Source organism: Pteropus vampyrus, unplaced genomic scaffold (genome assembly GCF_000151845.1).
Source record: "Pteropus vampyrus isolate Shadow unplaced genomic scaffold, Pvam_2.0 Scaffold98, whole genome shotgun sequence".
Lineage (NCBI taxonomy): Eukaryota > Metazoa > Chordata > Mammalia > Chiroptera > Pteropodidae > Pteropus > Pteropus vampyrus.
The window spans coordinates 3,098,653-3,115,149 of NW_011888879.1; the positions used below are offsets into that span (position 1 = coordinate 3,098,653).

Consider the following 16,497-nt stretch of genomic DNA (forward strand, 5'->3'; position numbering starts at 1 on the left):
TGTCCCCTCCTTCCCGCGATTTCGTTTCTTCTCACGCTCCCCCCCCCACCCCCTCCCGCGTCCAGCCACGCTCTCCCCACCTTGTAAAACAAAGCCGGGGAAAATGCCTGCCCGTGCAGCTCGGAGCGCGCAGCCTGTCTCTGAATAAGAAGTGAGTACAATGGCGTGTTTATAAAAGGTTCAAGTCCGTCTTTTCCAAAAAAACAGTTTGAATGCTGCATGCCTCATGCTTCCCAGCGCCTCGCGGGAGAGACCCAGCTATAGAGCAGGAGGTGAGACCCCGGGTACCCCTTCCACCTCCTGCCCTACGTTTTCCCGCCCCTGCCTGTCCCGGGGGGGCGGCTGCAGATGACCCGCTGGCGGCGAGAGAAGGTTTTCCACCTTCGTTTCCCGTCCGAGGTGTTGGGTCATAATCTGGGGTTGGAGGCAAACGTGTCCCCGGATCCTCCCTTGGCTGCTTCTCCCCCCATCTCCCGCTGCTATCTGGGGGTTTTGCATATGCTCTGGGTATGGATTTGAGACACCTTGAGGGAGTTTCCGAAGGAGGAGGAGGGTCAACCTTTGGGAGTAGCCGACCGGCAGGACGCATGGTGACCCTGGTCACACTTGTTGCCAGTCGCGTGGTGGGACAGGCAGTGGTGCTGAAAAAAGCTTGTTTCTCCTGGTATTGAGTCGTCCGTGGAACCCGGGAGCGAAGAAGACATACCTGGGTGAGGATGGGAGACCAGGATTAAGAGGAGACTGATACGCTGGGGCAGAGAGGGGGGTATGATGCCGCAGAGTACGTGTGGAAGGGGCGAATCTTTGATTCCTTGTGCTCAGGAGCTTCTCCTCTGATCATACATCAAACGGCTGGGGATGGAAGCCCAGAGGGTTCCCCATGTTCGACTGAGGAAAGGCTGTTGTTTTTTATTTTGGTATTTTACCAGTTTCTGCCCATTCTGTCTGCCAAGTGGGCATTATATATATTTCTGCTAATTAAAAAATAAGGCACTAGCTTAAAATAAACTCCATCAGGACCTGTATTTGCTTAATACACAGATACACTATCTTTTTTTTTTTTTTAACTGTTCCCTTTCTCCAAAAGCATATAATGATAATACCTTAGTTTGGCATTGGGGTTTAAGATTGGGATTCAGGAACATCAAGGTAAACAGTCTTGGTGTTTTCCAGTTCTATCGACTAGAAACCACTCATGTGAAAAATCAGAAATACGACAACAGATAACTGGAGAGGAGAGGCTTGGGAAACTTCCTTTAGAGAGATAATTGGAGCTTCTATGCGATTTTCCTTTATTTCTATTCCCCAAATGGCTTAATTTTAGATTCTGACCTTTATTTTTGCTCAGATTACTAAACAGCTTGGAGGTGGGGTGGGGTGGCTAGACAGCTGAGACAGTAATTTTAACTATGATCAGCATTTCTATTAAAAAAAAAAGTTGTTGTTTTAAAAAATAAAACACTAAACACATATCCAGTGCTAATTTTGAGCGAAGTTGCCTTTATAAGTATTAGATGTTAAAGATGTCTACTAGTTTGGGGCTTTATTCGGAGCAGGTGAGTGTATCAGGAGGGAAACATGTACAGACCTGTAGAGAGCAGGTTGAACCCTAGGGAACGGCTGTAATGTGTGTTTGTGGAATGTCCACTTGGAGCCGTGGGTACAGTTACCTCATCAGAGCTCTGTCTTCGTCTCTTCAAAGTCAGAATCATTCAGTGCTTTGCTGGTGGAGGATCCCTCTGTTATCTGTCATTTCCCAACACGACTTAGGTCTGGCGTTTCGAATAGCTTTGTTTGCAAAGCTGCTTTTTGATAGGCAACTGAAGATTTATTTTATGAACTCAAACTGTAGTAGTCCAGCGTTTTAACTCACAGTAGTAGTCAAGAAAAAGGGCAGAGTATATAGTCAAGTGAAAACTGACACTCTTTATTCCTGTCTTATCCTCAAGTAATTTGGGGTTCTCATAGGGTATTTGGGTACGATTCCATAGAGATTTCTTGTATACTTACCTAAAGTGTCGTTTAGATTACATTAATTTATTAAACCTGTACTATATACACTAATTTTACTTATAACAGTTATGTATGTTAAATTGATTATTGTGGTTGAGTTGGTGGCCTTTTTAAGTTCCCTATATTTTGGCCATTCTATTACCTCTTTTGGTTTGGTGTTGCCTTTCCAATCAAATATATTGTAGTAGATGTCTTATTTTTCCCTTAGCAAGTAGAAGTCTACTATCTTTTGTATTTTCTAAAAAGGAATCCATTAATGATATTTTCGAACAGCTGAGATGAATAATAAATGGGTTTAGAGTCATCTCAGAGTATATGGGAATTTGTAAGAGAACACATAAATCCTCTCTAATGGAGCAATTAGCCTTGTCCAGACCATGTAGTGTCCAAGGTGTAGACAAGGGTTTAATTTTTTTTTTCCTTGATGACTTTCGCTGTTGAAATGGCAGGAATTTGTCATATCTTGGCTGCACCTAGGATTGTGCCATAGTGGGTAGTAATTCTTTTGTTTTTATAAACATGTCAGAGATCCAATAACAAAATACAGAGAATGCTTAATCATTCTCTTACTACTTTAGAGGACAGACAGAAAGAAATGTTGAGCTATTGAGTCATTTATTTACCACCATGTTTTACCAGAAAATTACGAATGTTTTACTTTGAGAAACAATGTATGGATCACAAATTCACTTATAATACAGTTGCTTTATTATAATGAATTTGAAAATAAAAATAGAGAATGTTATTTACATTGATTTCTTGTGTTGTAGAGTGTTAAGTACTTGAGATGAGGAATAATCCATGAGCCTTCTTCATGAGTATTCAAATATCCAGTTTAGTATCATCACCTCTAAGGAGATCTGCAAATCTTTGTTGACTAGCATGGTGGACAGATATCCATTTAGAAATTAAATTAGGAAGAACTCAAGCACTTATTGTTTTAAGTTTCTTTGTCCACCTCCTTTTTTTTTTTTTTTTAATCTCCCATCTGGATCCCCAATAGCAGCGGAGAGCTAAGACCCAGCCCCTTTTCCTTGAACCCATATATGTGGTCCTGGATACAACCGAGTGGGAGCTCTTCTGGTTCAAGTTCCAGAGCTTCTACCACGAGAGCAAGCAGAGTTCAGTCGATCTTTGCTGACCCCATAAGAAGTCCAACCATCACCCCGCTAATCTCCTCCAACCTAACCCTCATTCTCTGTTATTGTCAGTGGCGGCACCTGACTTGCTGGATCCAAAATCTGCCGCTCAGAACTCCAAACCAAGGCTCTCATTTTCCACGAAACCCACAGTGCTTGCTTCTCGGGTGGAGAGTGATACGACCATTAATGTTATGAAATGGAAGACGGTCTCCACGATTTTCCTGGTGGTTGTCCTCTATCTCATCATCGGAGCCACCGTCTTCAAAGCACTGGAGCAGCCTCACGAGATTTCACAGAGGACCACCATCGTGATCCAGAAGCAAACATTTATTTCCCAACACTCCTGTGTCAATTCGACTGAGCTCGACGAACTCATCCAGGTAACAGCACAGAGGAGTTATTACTCTGTTTGCGGGGAAAGAAAGAGTAAGAGTCGAAGGGGACAACTCATAGCACAGTGTCGTCCTGAAGTTCCCCTGGGAGTCCCTAGTCCTTTCTCCTTAGCATAGACTTCTCCTTTCTGTACTTCTTCCTTCTTTTCTTACTTCTGCCATCTTTTCTTCTTCTTTTCCTCCCTCCCACTGTTCCTTCTCAGCCTCTCCTGTTCCTGCTCTTCTCTGTTTATGTCTTAGTGTCTCCCTGCTCTCTCTCCCTTTGTCTCATCTTAGAGCTGCCAGTGGTCACCCATGGACGTGGGCTTACCTTGCCGGAGGCCCTCCTGATTAGATGATCATTGCCTACTTAGGAGGCTTTGCTGTGATAAATGAGAGGAAAACATAAGGTGGAAAAAGGGTGTTAATCATGGCAGTGACCATCATAACATAGAAAAGATGAGTTTGTGAGGTGACCACCTCTGGAGATGGGCACCCCTTATCATTAACAGGTTGTACCTCACATCTTTGATCTAGCCAAAGAATAACTCTGATAACTGCCTTTTTTTAGGTGTCTAGAGAGATGTGATTAATCACTGCTTCTCTAAACCTCAACTAAAAGCAATTTACTGACGCACAGAAAAATGGGGGTTTTGAGTAAAAACTAATTTAGTTTTAATTTATTCTATAATAGCAGAATAATATTTTTATGGAAAAACATTTTGTTCTAAAATTTAATCCCAAAATGATTTTAAAATTTCAATTAGGCTCCTTGGAGATGGCTATATTTTTGTTGTAGGCTTCTTTTTTATAAAACATAAGTCAAACTTAAGAATCTTTGTCAGAGAAAAAGCCCCAGAATTTTCATTCAGAGAGAGAGATCTGACTGGTTGTTGAAAACGTTTTAATTGAGCACATATTCATCTTTCTGTAGAATCTGCTTTTCTTACCTGATGTAACTCAAATTGGACTGAAAATTATCTGTGAGTCATCATCTGAGCATGCTGTTCCTCATCTTATATTTGATTTTACATCATTTTAATGAGTTGGAGTAGTCGATTGAGGGAAGAAATTATTATTGGTTTTAATCCAGTTTCTTGTGCTAAGACTTTTCCTCTCTTATTTCCTGTTTCCATGGATTCCCAAATGCTACCTCTGCCCTTCATAGCCCTCTGTTATAGAATACACATACAAGTTATTATTCGAGTTTTATTGAAAACTATCAAAACTAATATTATTTGACCCTCATTCAGCTCCTACTATATTCAGACTCTTCTGCATCTCACCCGTTTGACTTAAATTTTGAAAAGACTCATCACATACTTCTATACCGAATTCCCCGATGTTTTTAGATAGTGGCATTTTCTGTATTAAAAATAAACCTGACGATTTATATCATTGTCCCACCCACCACATTGCTTCGTCCTACAATCACCTCCGCTTCACTTCTTTGTGCCTCCAATTCTAAGAGACACTACAAATCTTTTAAGAATCCCTTTAGGTTTTAGACGAAAACCTCTACGTTGTCTTGGAGGTGGCATGGAGTAGTGGTAAAAGCCTAAACTTTGGGATCAGAGAGATGTATTTTAAATTCCAGTTGTGTGCTTTACTAAAGTTGTCATCTTGAATAAGTAATTTCTCTCTCTAAGCTATGGATGATCTATCTGGAATGAGGGAAAAATACCTATAAAATAGGGTTTCTGTGAAGACTGAAGAGATAATCCAAGAACAGCATTTAGGTGCTTAAAAAATGTTAGATTTCTTTGCTGTTGTTTTCCCCAACCCTTACCCCGTCTCTTTATTGGGTTAAAGCATCTGATTCCTATCATCTGAAGCGAAGCAGTTGGTCTTGAGTGGGTGGGGGTGGGGAGGCGGTGCGGGGAAAAAGCCCCGGAATTTCAGGACAATGCTGGAGGAAAGCCTGTGTGAGTTTGAAAACAGTCCCCCTGTTCAGTACTAGCCAGATTTATTCAGAATTGTGAAAATAGCTTGAAGGTGATGGCAGGTGGGAACAATCTAGCGGTGGAGACTGATTATTTTTGCTACACTGTTTTTGGAGTGTAGCATATGGCAGCAAATAGAGGTCAGTATATGACCTATTTTTTTTTCTTTCTGCCCCACACAGGCAATCCACTTTAGCTTTATTAATAATCACTGCTGATTGAGTATTTTTGCTTCTTAAAAATTTTATTTTTTTGCTTATTCAGTATTTTTCAATGCAGAAATTGCCTATTATTTATTGCCAAACTACTCGTCTTTATAATCTGATGGCTTTAAGAAATTATTTTTTTCTCTTTGAATGTAAATTTTTCTGATAAAAGAAATCTTTATAATGGCATGGCTTCGAGGACCAAGATCAGTGCTTAAAAAAGGAGAAAGGCAAATAGCCAGTAATCATTTATTAGAATTACATTTCATTTATATGATTCTCATAAATTTCACTGTTTTCCTCACATTTATTTTCCTATTTAATCATCCCTTAAAACCTCATGAGTAGGTATATTATTATATTTTTGTTTCTAGAGGTTTATTTTGTTCCTTTGATTGAGCCATGCTTCCCTGTTCCTTCGTGTGCCTTGTAACTTTGTGTTGTGATCCATTCATTTGAAAAACAGCCAACACTCTCGGTCTTTACATACTGACTCTATACAGCAAAAGACTTTCACCAGTCAGTCCAGCTTGAGAAGCCTCTCAAATCTTTTCTGTGGATTTGATTCCTCTGGAATTGTAAATTCTCAATTAGATAGATGGATTTGCCAGTTTCTTTTTTTCAGGAGCCGTTTTCAGGAGCTCTCTTGCTACCCCTGGTGTATGTCTGCAGTACTGCAGGTTTTCTGGAGCTGCTGGAAGCCACTTAGGTCTCTTATTCTCAGTGGGCCCCAGGTTTCTAGAGTATGCTGCATCCCATCAGTACTCTGAGTTGGGCAAGACAAAAACTATTCCTTTGGGTAGTGCCTCTCTCCCCCCTGTCCCCAAGCTATATCGACCTCTATACTATGAGTTTTCTGGAGCAGATACAAGCTGCTCAGCTCACTGTTGTTCTCAGTGTTTCCCAGGCATCCTAGTAGGCTGGGTCCTCTCAGTGCTCTGGGATGTGCAAGATGGAAATCAGTCTCTTGGGCAGCACCCCCAAAACTCATAACATTTGATTCACGTTCCAACTCTTTCCCTCCCCAGGGCGAAGCCAGGGGCTGGGAGTTTTTTCTGATCATGTTGCGCTGAGCTAGGGGAAGATCTATGGTGATCTGAAAGATAATACAGTCATACCTCTGAGATATTGAGGGTTGGGTTCTAGACCACTGCCACAAAGTATTACAATAAAGCAAGTCACACATATTTTTTGGTTTTCCAGTGCATATAAAAGTTATTTTACACCATACTGTAGTCAATTAAGTGTGCAATAGCATTGTGTCTCAAAAAACAAAGCACATACCTTACACCTTACTTAAAACATGCTTTAGTGCTAAAAAAAAAAAAGCACTATCAGCATTGGCTTATGGTTGCTGAAGGTTGGGGTAGCTGGAGAAGGTTCTTAAAATAAGAATTTTGCCACATCGGAAGGAAGGATTGACTCTTCTTTTCGTGAACAATTTCTCTGTAGCATGTGATGCTGTTTGAAAGCATGTTACCCACGGTAGAATTTTTTTAAAAATTGGAGTCAGGCCTCCTGCATAATCAACTAAGTTTATGTAACATTCTAAATCCTTTATTGTCATTTTAACAATCTTCACAGCATCTTCACCAGAAGTAGGTTCTATCTCAAGAAACCACTTTATTTGCTCATCCATAAGAAGCAACTCTTCATCCATGCAAGTTTTACCATGAGATGGCAGCAATTCAGTCACATCTTCAGGCTCCACTTCTAATTCTAGTTCCCTTGCTATTTCCACCACATTTGCAGTTGCTTCCTCCACTGGTCTTGAACCCCTCAAAGACACCCATGAGGGTTGGAATCAACTTCTTCCGAATTCCTGCTCATGTTGACATTTTGACCTTCTCCTATGAACCACGAATGTTCTTAATAGCATCTAGAAAGGTGAATCCTTTCCAGAAGGTTTTCAGTTTACTTTGCCCAGATCCATCAGAGGAATCACTATCTATGGCTGCTATCGCCTTCTAAAATGTATTTCTTAAATAATAAGACTCGAATGTTGAAATTAATCTTTGATCCATGGGCTACAGAGCGGATGTTGGGTTAGCAGGCATGAAAACAACGTTAATCGTTGTGTATCTCCATCAGAGCTCTTGGTTGACCAGGTGCATTGTCAATGACCAATAGTTTTTTGAAAATGATCTTTTTTTCTGAGCAGTAGATCTCAACAATGGACTTAAAATATTCAGTAAACCATGTTGTAAACAGATATACTGTCATCCATGATTTGTTGTTCCATTTATAGAGCACAGAGTAGGTACAGCATAATTCGCAAGGGCTCTGGGGTCTTTTGAATGGTAAACGAGCACTGGCTTGAACTTAAAGTCACCAGCTGCATTGACTCCTAACGAGAGGGTCACTCTGCCTTTTGAAGCTTTGAAGCTGGTCATCAACTTCTCCTCTGTAGCTATGGAAGTCCTAAATGGCACCTTCTTCCAGCAGAAGGCTGTCTTGTCTACATTGAAAATCTGTTGTTTAGTGTAGCCACCTTCATTAATTACCTTAGCCAGATCTTCTGTAAAACGTGCTTCAGCTTCTAAGTCATAACTTGCTGCTTTACATCTCACTTTTATGCTATAGGGACAGCTTCTTTCCTTAAACCTCAGGAACAACCTCTGCCAGCTTCAAACTTTTTTCCCGGCAGCGTCCTCACCTCTCCCAGCCTTCACAGACTTGAACAGTTAGGGCCTTGCTTAAGGAAATGTTGTGGCCGGTGAGATCTTCCATCCAGACCACTAAAACTCTCCACATTAGCCATGAGGCTGTTTTGCTTTCTTATCATTTGTGTGTAAACTGGTGGAGCCCTTTTAATTTCCTTCAGGAACTTTTCCTTTGCATTTACAACTTGGCTAAATGGCACAGGAGGCCTAGCTTTCGGCCTGCTTTAGTATTTGACCTGCCTTCCTCACACAGCTTAATCATTTCTAACTTTTGATTTAAAGTGAGAGACCTGCGATTCTTTTACATGAGCACTGAGAGACCATTGTAGGGTTACTAACCGGCCTAATTTTAATATTGTTGTCTCTCTGGGAATAGGGAGGCCCAAGGACAGGGAGAGAGAGGGGAGCTGCTGGCCGCTGGAGCCATCAGAACACACACAACATTTATTCACTGTTTTCTGTCTTATATGGGCATGGTTCTTGGTGCCTCAAAAGAATGACAATAGTACCACCCAACGTCACTGACTGCAGATCATCATAACAAATCTAATAATGAAAAAGTCTGAAACATTGTGAACATTACCAATATGGGACACAGGGACACTAAGTGAGCCAACGCTGTCGGAAAAATGGCACTGATAGACTTACTGGATGTGCAGCATCACCACAGACCTTCAATTTGTAAAAATTGCAGCATCCGCGAAGTGCACTAAAGTGAAGTATAGTAAAACGAGGCGTGTCCGTGAGTGGCCAGCTATGGACGGACCCGTGAATAACTGGGGAAGGCATTCCAGGCAGAGAGGAGAGTGAGAGCAGGGGCCCGGAAGCAGGCGTGCTCTTGGCAGAGAGGCTGCGTGGTTAGAAGGAAGGAGAATTTGTATGAGAAAAGGCTAGAAAAGTAACAGGGCCTTAGATCCTGTAGGGCCCCTATAAATCTGTGTTAGGGATCTTGGATTTTGCTCGGCGTGGGCTGCAGGACCCTGGAAGGACTTTGGGCAGAGCAGGGCCATGATCTAACTGACAACTTAAAGAGACCACTGTCTTTGCCCTGTGAGGAATAGAATGGAGGTGGACGGAGTGAGATCAGCTGTAAGGACCGGGGTGAGACGCTCATGGTCTGGATAAGGACAGAAGCAGGGGATGTGGTGAGATGCGATCAAATTGGGATATTTCAAAAGTAAGGCTATTGATTTGATGTGAGGCGTGAGAGAAAAAAGTCAGGAATGATTCATAGGTTTTGGAACTGAAGAACTGGGAAAAAATTGCCAATTAATGACACAGAAAAAAATCAGATGGAGCAGGTTTCGGGGAGGCTCAGGAGTTCGATGTGGCATAGGATTGGTTTGAGTTGCCTTTCAGACATCCACGGCAAAGAATACATTTGAGAGTTATGAGCATATTGGGGATATCTAAAGCCTTGAGTCCAAGAGAAATCACCTAGGAGTGTGGACGGATGGAGAGGAGCAGAACCAGGGGCTCGAAGGTGAGGGGGATGAGACAGCCATTGGGGAGACTGGAGGGAAGCTAGAGGGCACGGTGTTCTGTGAGCCAAGCGAAGGCATGTTACGAGGTGAGAGAGATTAGGGATGTCAAATGCTGCGGCAAAGTCTTACTCTGTCATGATCTGTAATATGCCATTGGTAATCTATTCTATAAATCCATTATAGTGATTTTATGTATGCTTAGAAATCAGTAAGCACAGAATGTGACGCAAAGAATTCTTGAGCAGTTAGCATTACACGAAACACATAGGCTACATGTGGCAAAGTCATAAAAGAAGCCTGACGACAAGGATACACTGTCCACATGAGGATAAAATCAACAGGATATTCACCCAGTTTCAAACTTATGAATGAATTCTTTTTAAAAAATTCATTTATAAATTTATTTAGTGCTTGGAACCTTTAGAGTGTTTTCACACAGAAATAATACTATAAGTGATAACTATGTTCAAAACTAAACAACAAACGCTGTTAAGACAGCTAAACGGTAACACCAAGACCAGAGACTGAAACAATAAAAATGTTTGAATTCTTTTCTTTTTACTTATTTTTATTTTTATTATTTTTACTATCTTGAACTAGTGATCCATTTAGCCTCTCTGTGTCTCAGCTTTTGTGAGAGTTAAATCTATATCTCTGATTTCTGTTGAGAGAGAGCATATTGATAATGGTCACAGGATTATTATTATTTCTTCCCCTCTTTAATTCCCCTCCCACTTCCACCCCTGACCTATGGATGTTGCAGTTTCCCCTTAGGAACTGGATCTCTGAAAGCGGGGTATCTCCTCGCACACGCTCATAGAATGCACCCGGGACCTGGCGCACTCGGGGTACGATCCATAGCTCCACTGGGGCGCGAACCCAGGGCCTTCTGCATGTAAGGCAGATGTGCTAACCACTACACTATGGAGCCACCCCCCACAGGATTATTTTTATGAGCTGGTGAAACACCTCTGGTCTCACATATCTGGTTGCAAATAGTTATTTAAAGAGAGGTCACTGTCTAGAGGGCACCCAACAGATGCGCAGTAGGTGATTAAAAATAAAAAGTGAGAGGTCCAAGTGTATCCAGTCGTTTCCTGATGCCAGCACTCTTCCCGCTCCATGTCCCCTCTGGGCCCTCGAGAGACTCCATGTGGCTTTGCTGTGATTTTTCATTCCACTCTCTCCCCGCCCAGTTTAACCATATCCTGCATGTCCCACCAGCAGAACCACATTCTTAGTTTGAGGGGGTCTGAGGGAAGGAGATGTGATCACTGAGGATGTCTGGCCCGACCTGACGCTTCTCCAGGCATTAGACCCGTCCTCCACTGAGAGGACCCTCTGGTCTCACATGTCTCATGCGGATTTGGGGACATCTTCCCTTTCACAGTTGCGGTGCTCTGAAATGCTTTCAGGACTGGTTCTCTTGTGTGAATGAAGATGAACAATGCAGCATATGTGAATGACTAATGTAGAAAACATGGGGAAAGATGCCAGGCTCGTTTTCAGAGCTGATGGTTGTGGTGTGACACTCTCAAGTCAGCCCAAGAGGTGCCCAAGGGCAGAGTTTAATTGCATTTTTGTGCAATAACTACTGGACAGTTTTCAAAGGGTAGCTCTATCATTCCAGTTGGCTAGAAAAAGTATAAGAAATTCTATCGGGTTCCTGTTTCTCAACAAAATGGATTTCAACCAATTCAGTATTTACTATAACTGGTGAGTGTTTGGGTGTGTAATTGAGAAAGACGGGGGAAACTTGGAGAAAAGCTACGAAGCTAAGACAGGAGGAGTATGAATCACTACACTAGGGGAAGTTATTCATATACTATTTTTGCTATCTTGATTTGATGACATTGAACCAAGAAATATAAACATATTAAACAGTTTCAAGACTTCCTTTTCCCTGCATAATGTTAGCAAATCATTAGTAAATTCACTCTGCCACGTATTAAGAAATTTTACCCAGAACCCAAAAGCGCAGACTTACTTAATGGCAATGAGTCAACTCAGTTGAAGTGAGAAATACATACATTTTACAGGGCCTGAAGCAGAGGAACTATCTATCAGAATATTATTGGAATAGTTTGATATTGTGATATTTGGCCCTTATAGATGACTAATTTGATTGTGGGACGTTTGATTTATTCAAATACAAATTGGGTTAAGTAGTCCCTTTGTTGGTTGTGTGTGTCTACAGAGCCTGAGCTTTTTCAATGCTTGTAATCTTTTAGGGCAGGAAAAAAATGATTTGTTTTTAAAACCTATAAAATCTGTTTAAACTTGTATCTGTTATAGAAATATAGGCGTAAGTGTACTGGAAAATCAAATGAGTAGAGATCAGTGACATTCTATTGAAAAAGTCAACAGAATCTCTGAATTTGGGCATTTTTATGGATGCATGTAATTGACAGAGTAAAACTCCCTTTGTTCCGGTTTGGGCTATTTTTTTCTCACCATTTTATAACTTCAGACCTTATAAACAGTGCATGCATAAATGCTGGCTAGTGCGGTAGGCCTTGGGCAAAATGGTATAAAAATTCTGTCTTCAATACTTGATCTCAGTGTTCTGCCTACACAAATTCTATTTTAAGGACACCCTCTTTTAAAAGAACTTCCTAGATAGAGTAACTGTAAGTTGTATTAAGTTCCTCGCTAATTCTTCTAGAACTGTCTTTTCTTTGTTAACTCAGCAACCTTTATCTTTTTCCCTATTTGCCCTTTTGTTTCTTTCTGACTTTACCTTCTCGCTCCATATTTTTCTTTTCTTTTATTAATCTTTCCCCCTGGCTTATGCTGAGGTGGAAGGGGGCCAGAAAGAGAGACAGAGATTAATATTCTAACAGAATATTAATATATCATACCATAATATGGAATCTAGGAAAGTTCAAAACAGTTACAGCTGGGGAGATGCAGGTTTCAGTATGGCGGCTCCACATGTATTTTTCTGGCTCCTTCAGTGTTGTAAGGACTAGGGTCTTGACCACGTTTTATTCTTTCTGCATAGCAGTGTCATTTCACGCAGGGCTCAAAGAATGAGAGAATTTCATTGTTTCAAGTTCGGTCCTTGTCTGATTATATAAATCACCTCTATAACAAGTTTGCAAGTGGTCACTGAATTAAGACGCAGTTATATAAATTCATTCAATGATAGAGAATGGTTATGTAAACGATGTTACATGTAGCTGCTCAATGAGATATTGATAACAATGAAGTGAGATACCGATGACTTCGAAATGTCTTGTTATATGAAACATGCTTATGTTATATGAAAATAATTGAAAGCAGATTCAATGATTATAACAATTACAAAAGCAAAAACCGAATATATGAATGTTGCCAAAAGCTATTTATAGACCATGAGTGATTCTTTTTTTTTAATTCTTCTTTTTCCAAATGCCCAATAATTTGTGTATTCCTTTTATGATTAGAAAGATCTTCCAAAGTGGATATAACCAGGGGAGACAACCCCGATAACCCAGCAGTACACCTCTCGTTTCTGGCCCTATTTGATGCTAACCCCCTCCAACGAACTCTGTTGGATTTTAAGCTTTTGTTTCTACTAATAGGAAATAAATTTACACTTTCAGAAGAGCAAGGAAAGAGCTGTATGCTTCATCAGCTTGTATAAAAATAGCTTTGACATGCAATGGCGTAATCCCCCAAAAGAAGGCAAGGCATGGGAAAGTAAGCAAGATGTTTACTTTTAGAGGTGCTTTCTAAAGTCTGGTATGCAGAAATTACTTCCTATAGTAAATGTTATTTTTTTTTAAGTTATAGGAATTAAGTCTTTTTTTTTTTTTTAAGAATACGTCTTTGTAAGAATTTCTAATTAATGTGTGGTTAAATTTAGGTCATACATTACTTGGAAAAACATTCAAGGACTTTGAAAGCCTTTTTACGAAACCATGAAATAGATTTTGATTCAAATCGTTTCCAACAAAAACAATAGATTAAAAACGTTATTGCATATCACCTTGCTCACTTGAAAGATATACTCTGGGGAAACCTTGAAAAACTTGTTTCTTTACCAGACTCTAAATATAGAATGATTTAATCACCTGTGTTCTGTATAAAATATGCAAATGTACTACTCCATCTCTTTTCTCCACATGAAATCAGAAATGTATTTTTTTTAAACCGATTATTGTTAGATAGAGAATATCTGACCTTTGTCAATATTTATAACAGTCCATTTAACTGTGGAATGTAATTGTGACATTTTTCTTTTACGGACTTTATGTAGATTCCTCTATTTTTCCTAGACCAAAAACAAAACAAAACAAAACCCTAGAAACAAAAAACAAGTGCCATCTCCATATAACTATAGAATTTTTGAAAAACTAAGTTACATGTAATGTATCTCAAGTTCATTTATCAAATTAGAGGCTCGAATGTATCTGAGTGTGCAATATTAGATATCAAATATACAAATTTGCTTCTACAAAATGTAATCATCTTAAATATTAGATAATATCCCCTGATTTCTCAGGTATATATCAAGTTGGACACAATTTGAGTATTCAATAAAGATTCAACAGTTAGCCCATGTTTTCTCAGAATAGCATTCGCAGACATATAGGCTTTTACTTAAAACAACAAGTATATATGCTTCACAGTAGAACCAGAAGATCCTAATAGATTAATTTGTTATTTACAGTTTCCTGCTTGTGAAAATTAACTTTAATGCTGCAGTAATAAATATCACGCTGCAATGAATTTTAGTATGTTTAACATACTATTTATGAAAACAAGAATATCATTCTTTTGCATGGTAATATGAAGCTGTCATTTTGTAGGCCAAAATGTGCTTAGATATTGGCAATTTTATATGGTTCCACCTAGTATTATCATAGAGAGCAGCTACTGCAATATTCTGGTGGAATCACATGCCAATGGTGTGGCTTTCAAGAACTCGTTTCCTCCCTTGTTGGATTTTTAGTGCTCCCAAGTGGTACTCTCACAGAAATATTATCTCATGCAAAGAAACGAAAGGCATTGCTTTAGTTTCCAGAATATCATGAAAGGACAAAACGGTGAAGAATATGAGTTTGGTTTCCAGAGATTTTCCCCAGTGGTACCATGGGATGCCTTTGTATGCAAGTTTACAATGAAGCCTATAATGCTGCTTCTTGGCTGAACCTAATTTGCTATGTATAATGGTCCATGAAGCGGCCCCAGTGATGAAGACTACTGCATGTCACTGACGTTAGAAGAGAAGGTTCTTGTGCAAATGATGTCTGTAAATAACACTGCAGACTGATATGGCCAATATAGTGAATAAGTCCACACACTTATAAATGGATAAGAAAAGGTGACTTCCAATTGATTAAAATATGCCAATCAAGATTGCCTAGGCTCCACCGGTGCTGTATGTGAAGTCAGCTCCAGTGAAAGTAAAGGCCATTTTGAGATACTCTCTGGTTTTATTGCCAGAACCTTTCAAAGCAGTTTACATGATCTGGCATTAGGTAATTGTGGTGTTGACATATAGCCAGAGGTTAAGAATGAGATGCCAAAGGGTCCTGCAGCCTTAGGCATATTATTGATAGATGAAGATCATTTTTGTAGTATAAAAATGAAGAGTAATGATACCTACCATTATTTCTTCTCACAAAGTTCTTTGGCAATGAGAGCATCTTTTATTATCTTGCTTTTCCCATTATGGATTCTTTAAGTTTTTCAAAATAATCTTGCTACATGGTTGAAGAGGTCAGATGCAGTGTCGTGAATGTGTGATTTGATTCCTTCCCTAAAGAATAGCCTCCTTTCAGGATGAAACTAGTTCCCCCACAAGGAAATAATGACCAAAAAAAAAAAAGAAGTTATAAAAGTGTGCCTTACAGAAATTTATCAAGAGAATAGTTATATTAATTTTTGAGGAACTATGTAATTATACATATTTTGGTATATTTATAATTATAAATGTGGATTTGGCCATTATACCAATTTATTGGAAATAATGTCCTTTTTCAAAGCAGAAATGAATGAGATCAATCGAATACCCCATTAAAAGGAGTTGTCATTGAACCAGATATACATACATTATTGATGTTATCCAATTGGGTATTGATACTTTGTACCAGCAATTTAGAATTTTTATATTGCTTAAAATGTTCAAATTATTGTGACTCTACTTTTAGGATTATAGCTATAATAACATGATTTAATGAAATTCTGATTATGATATTAACAGAGGAGGAAGGCATTCAGAACATTCTGTATTGTTTTGATGAACATGAACATTTGAGCATCTGAGTAAAGGAAAAAATAAGTGAAATCAGAATTTCTGGTGTCACTTATATTTTAAGATCTACAGTCTAACCTACTCTGAAAACAGAGTATTGTTCAGGCCTTCCCTGGCGTTGCTTACTTTCCAATATCTTTTCCTTCAGTAAAAAAAAAAAATAGCCAGTTAGGTACTTTATGACACACACGCAAAAAGTTGTTGTTCCTAAACATTGAACTCTCAGGAACATTTTTATGATTGTCAGTGATTGCCTTGAGTTCCAAGGCTGTGCTAGTTTCATATGATTACAAATAAATGTCTTATCAATGTTTGGTGTTGAGGCTGATTATAGTTCCAAAATGCCAGATGACATTGAGACATCAACTTCTTACAATTCAAGAATGCACAAATACACAGTAGAACGCTGTGAACTTTGATTTAAAGCCATC

The 16,497-nt window shown here is 39.5% G+C and overlaps 1 protein-coding gene across 6 annotated transcripts in view; it reads left to right on the top strand.

Annotated features, from left to right (window-relative positions):
• Nucleotides 1-6: 6 nt before the first annotated feature.
• KCNK2 (potassium two pore domain channel subfamily K member 2) overlaps nt 7-16,497 on the top strand; it is a 108,876-nt gene continuing 92,385 nt past the window's right edge. The window contains exons 1-3 of one of the 6 annotated variants that reach the window (XM_023533236.1): nt 213-272; nt 617-710; nt 3,225-3,535. In XM_023533236.1, the coding sequence (XP_023389004.1) occupies nt 213-272; nt 617-710; nt 3,225-3,535 (465 nt within the window). Of the gene's footprint in view, nt 273-373; nt 767-1,625; nt 1,771-3,224; nt 3,536-16,497 lie in introns of those variants that run through there. The other 5 variants (XM_023533234.1, XM_011364536.2, XM_011364532.2 and 2 more) reach the window with 5 other exon arrangements.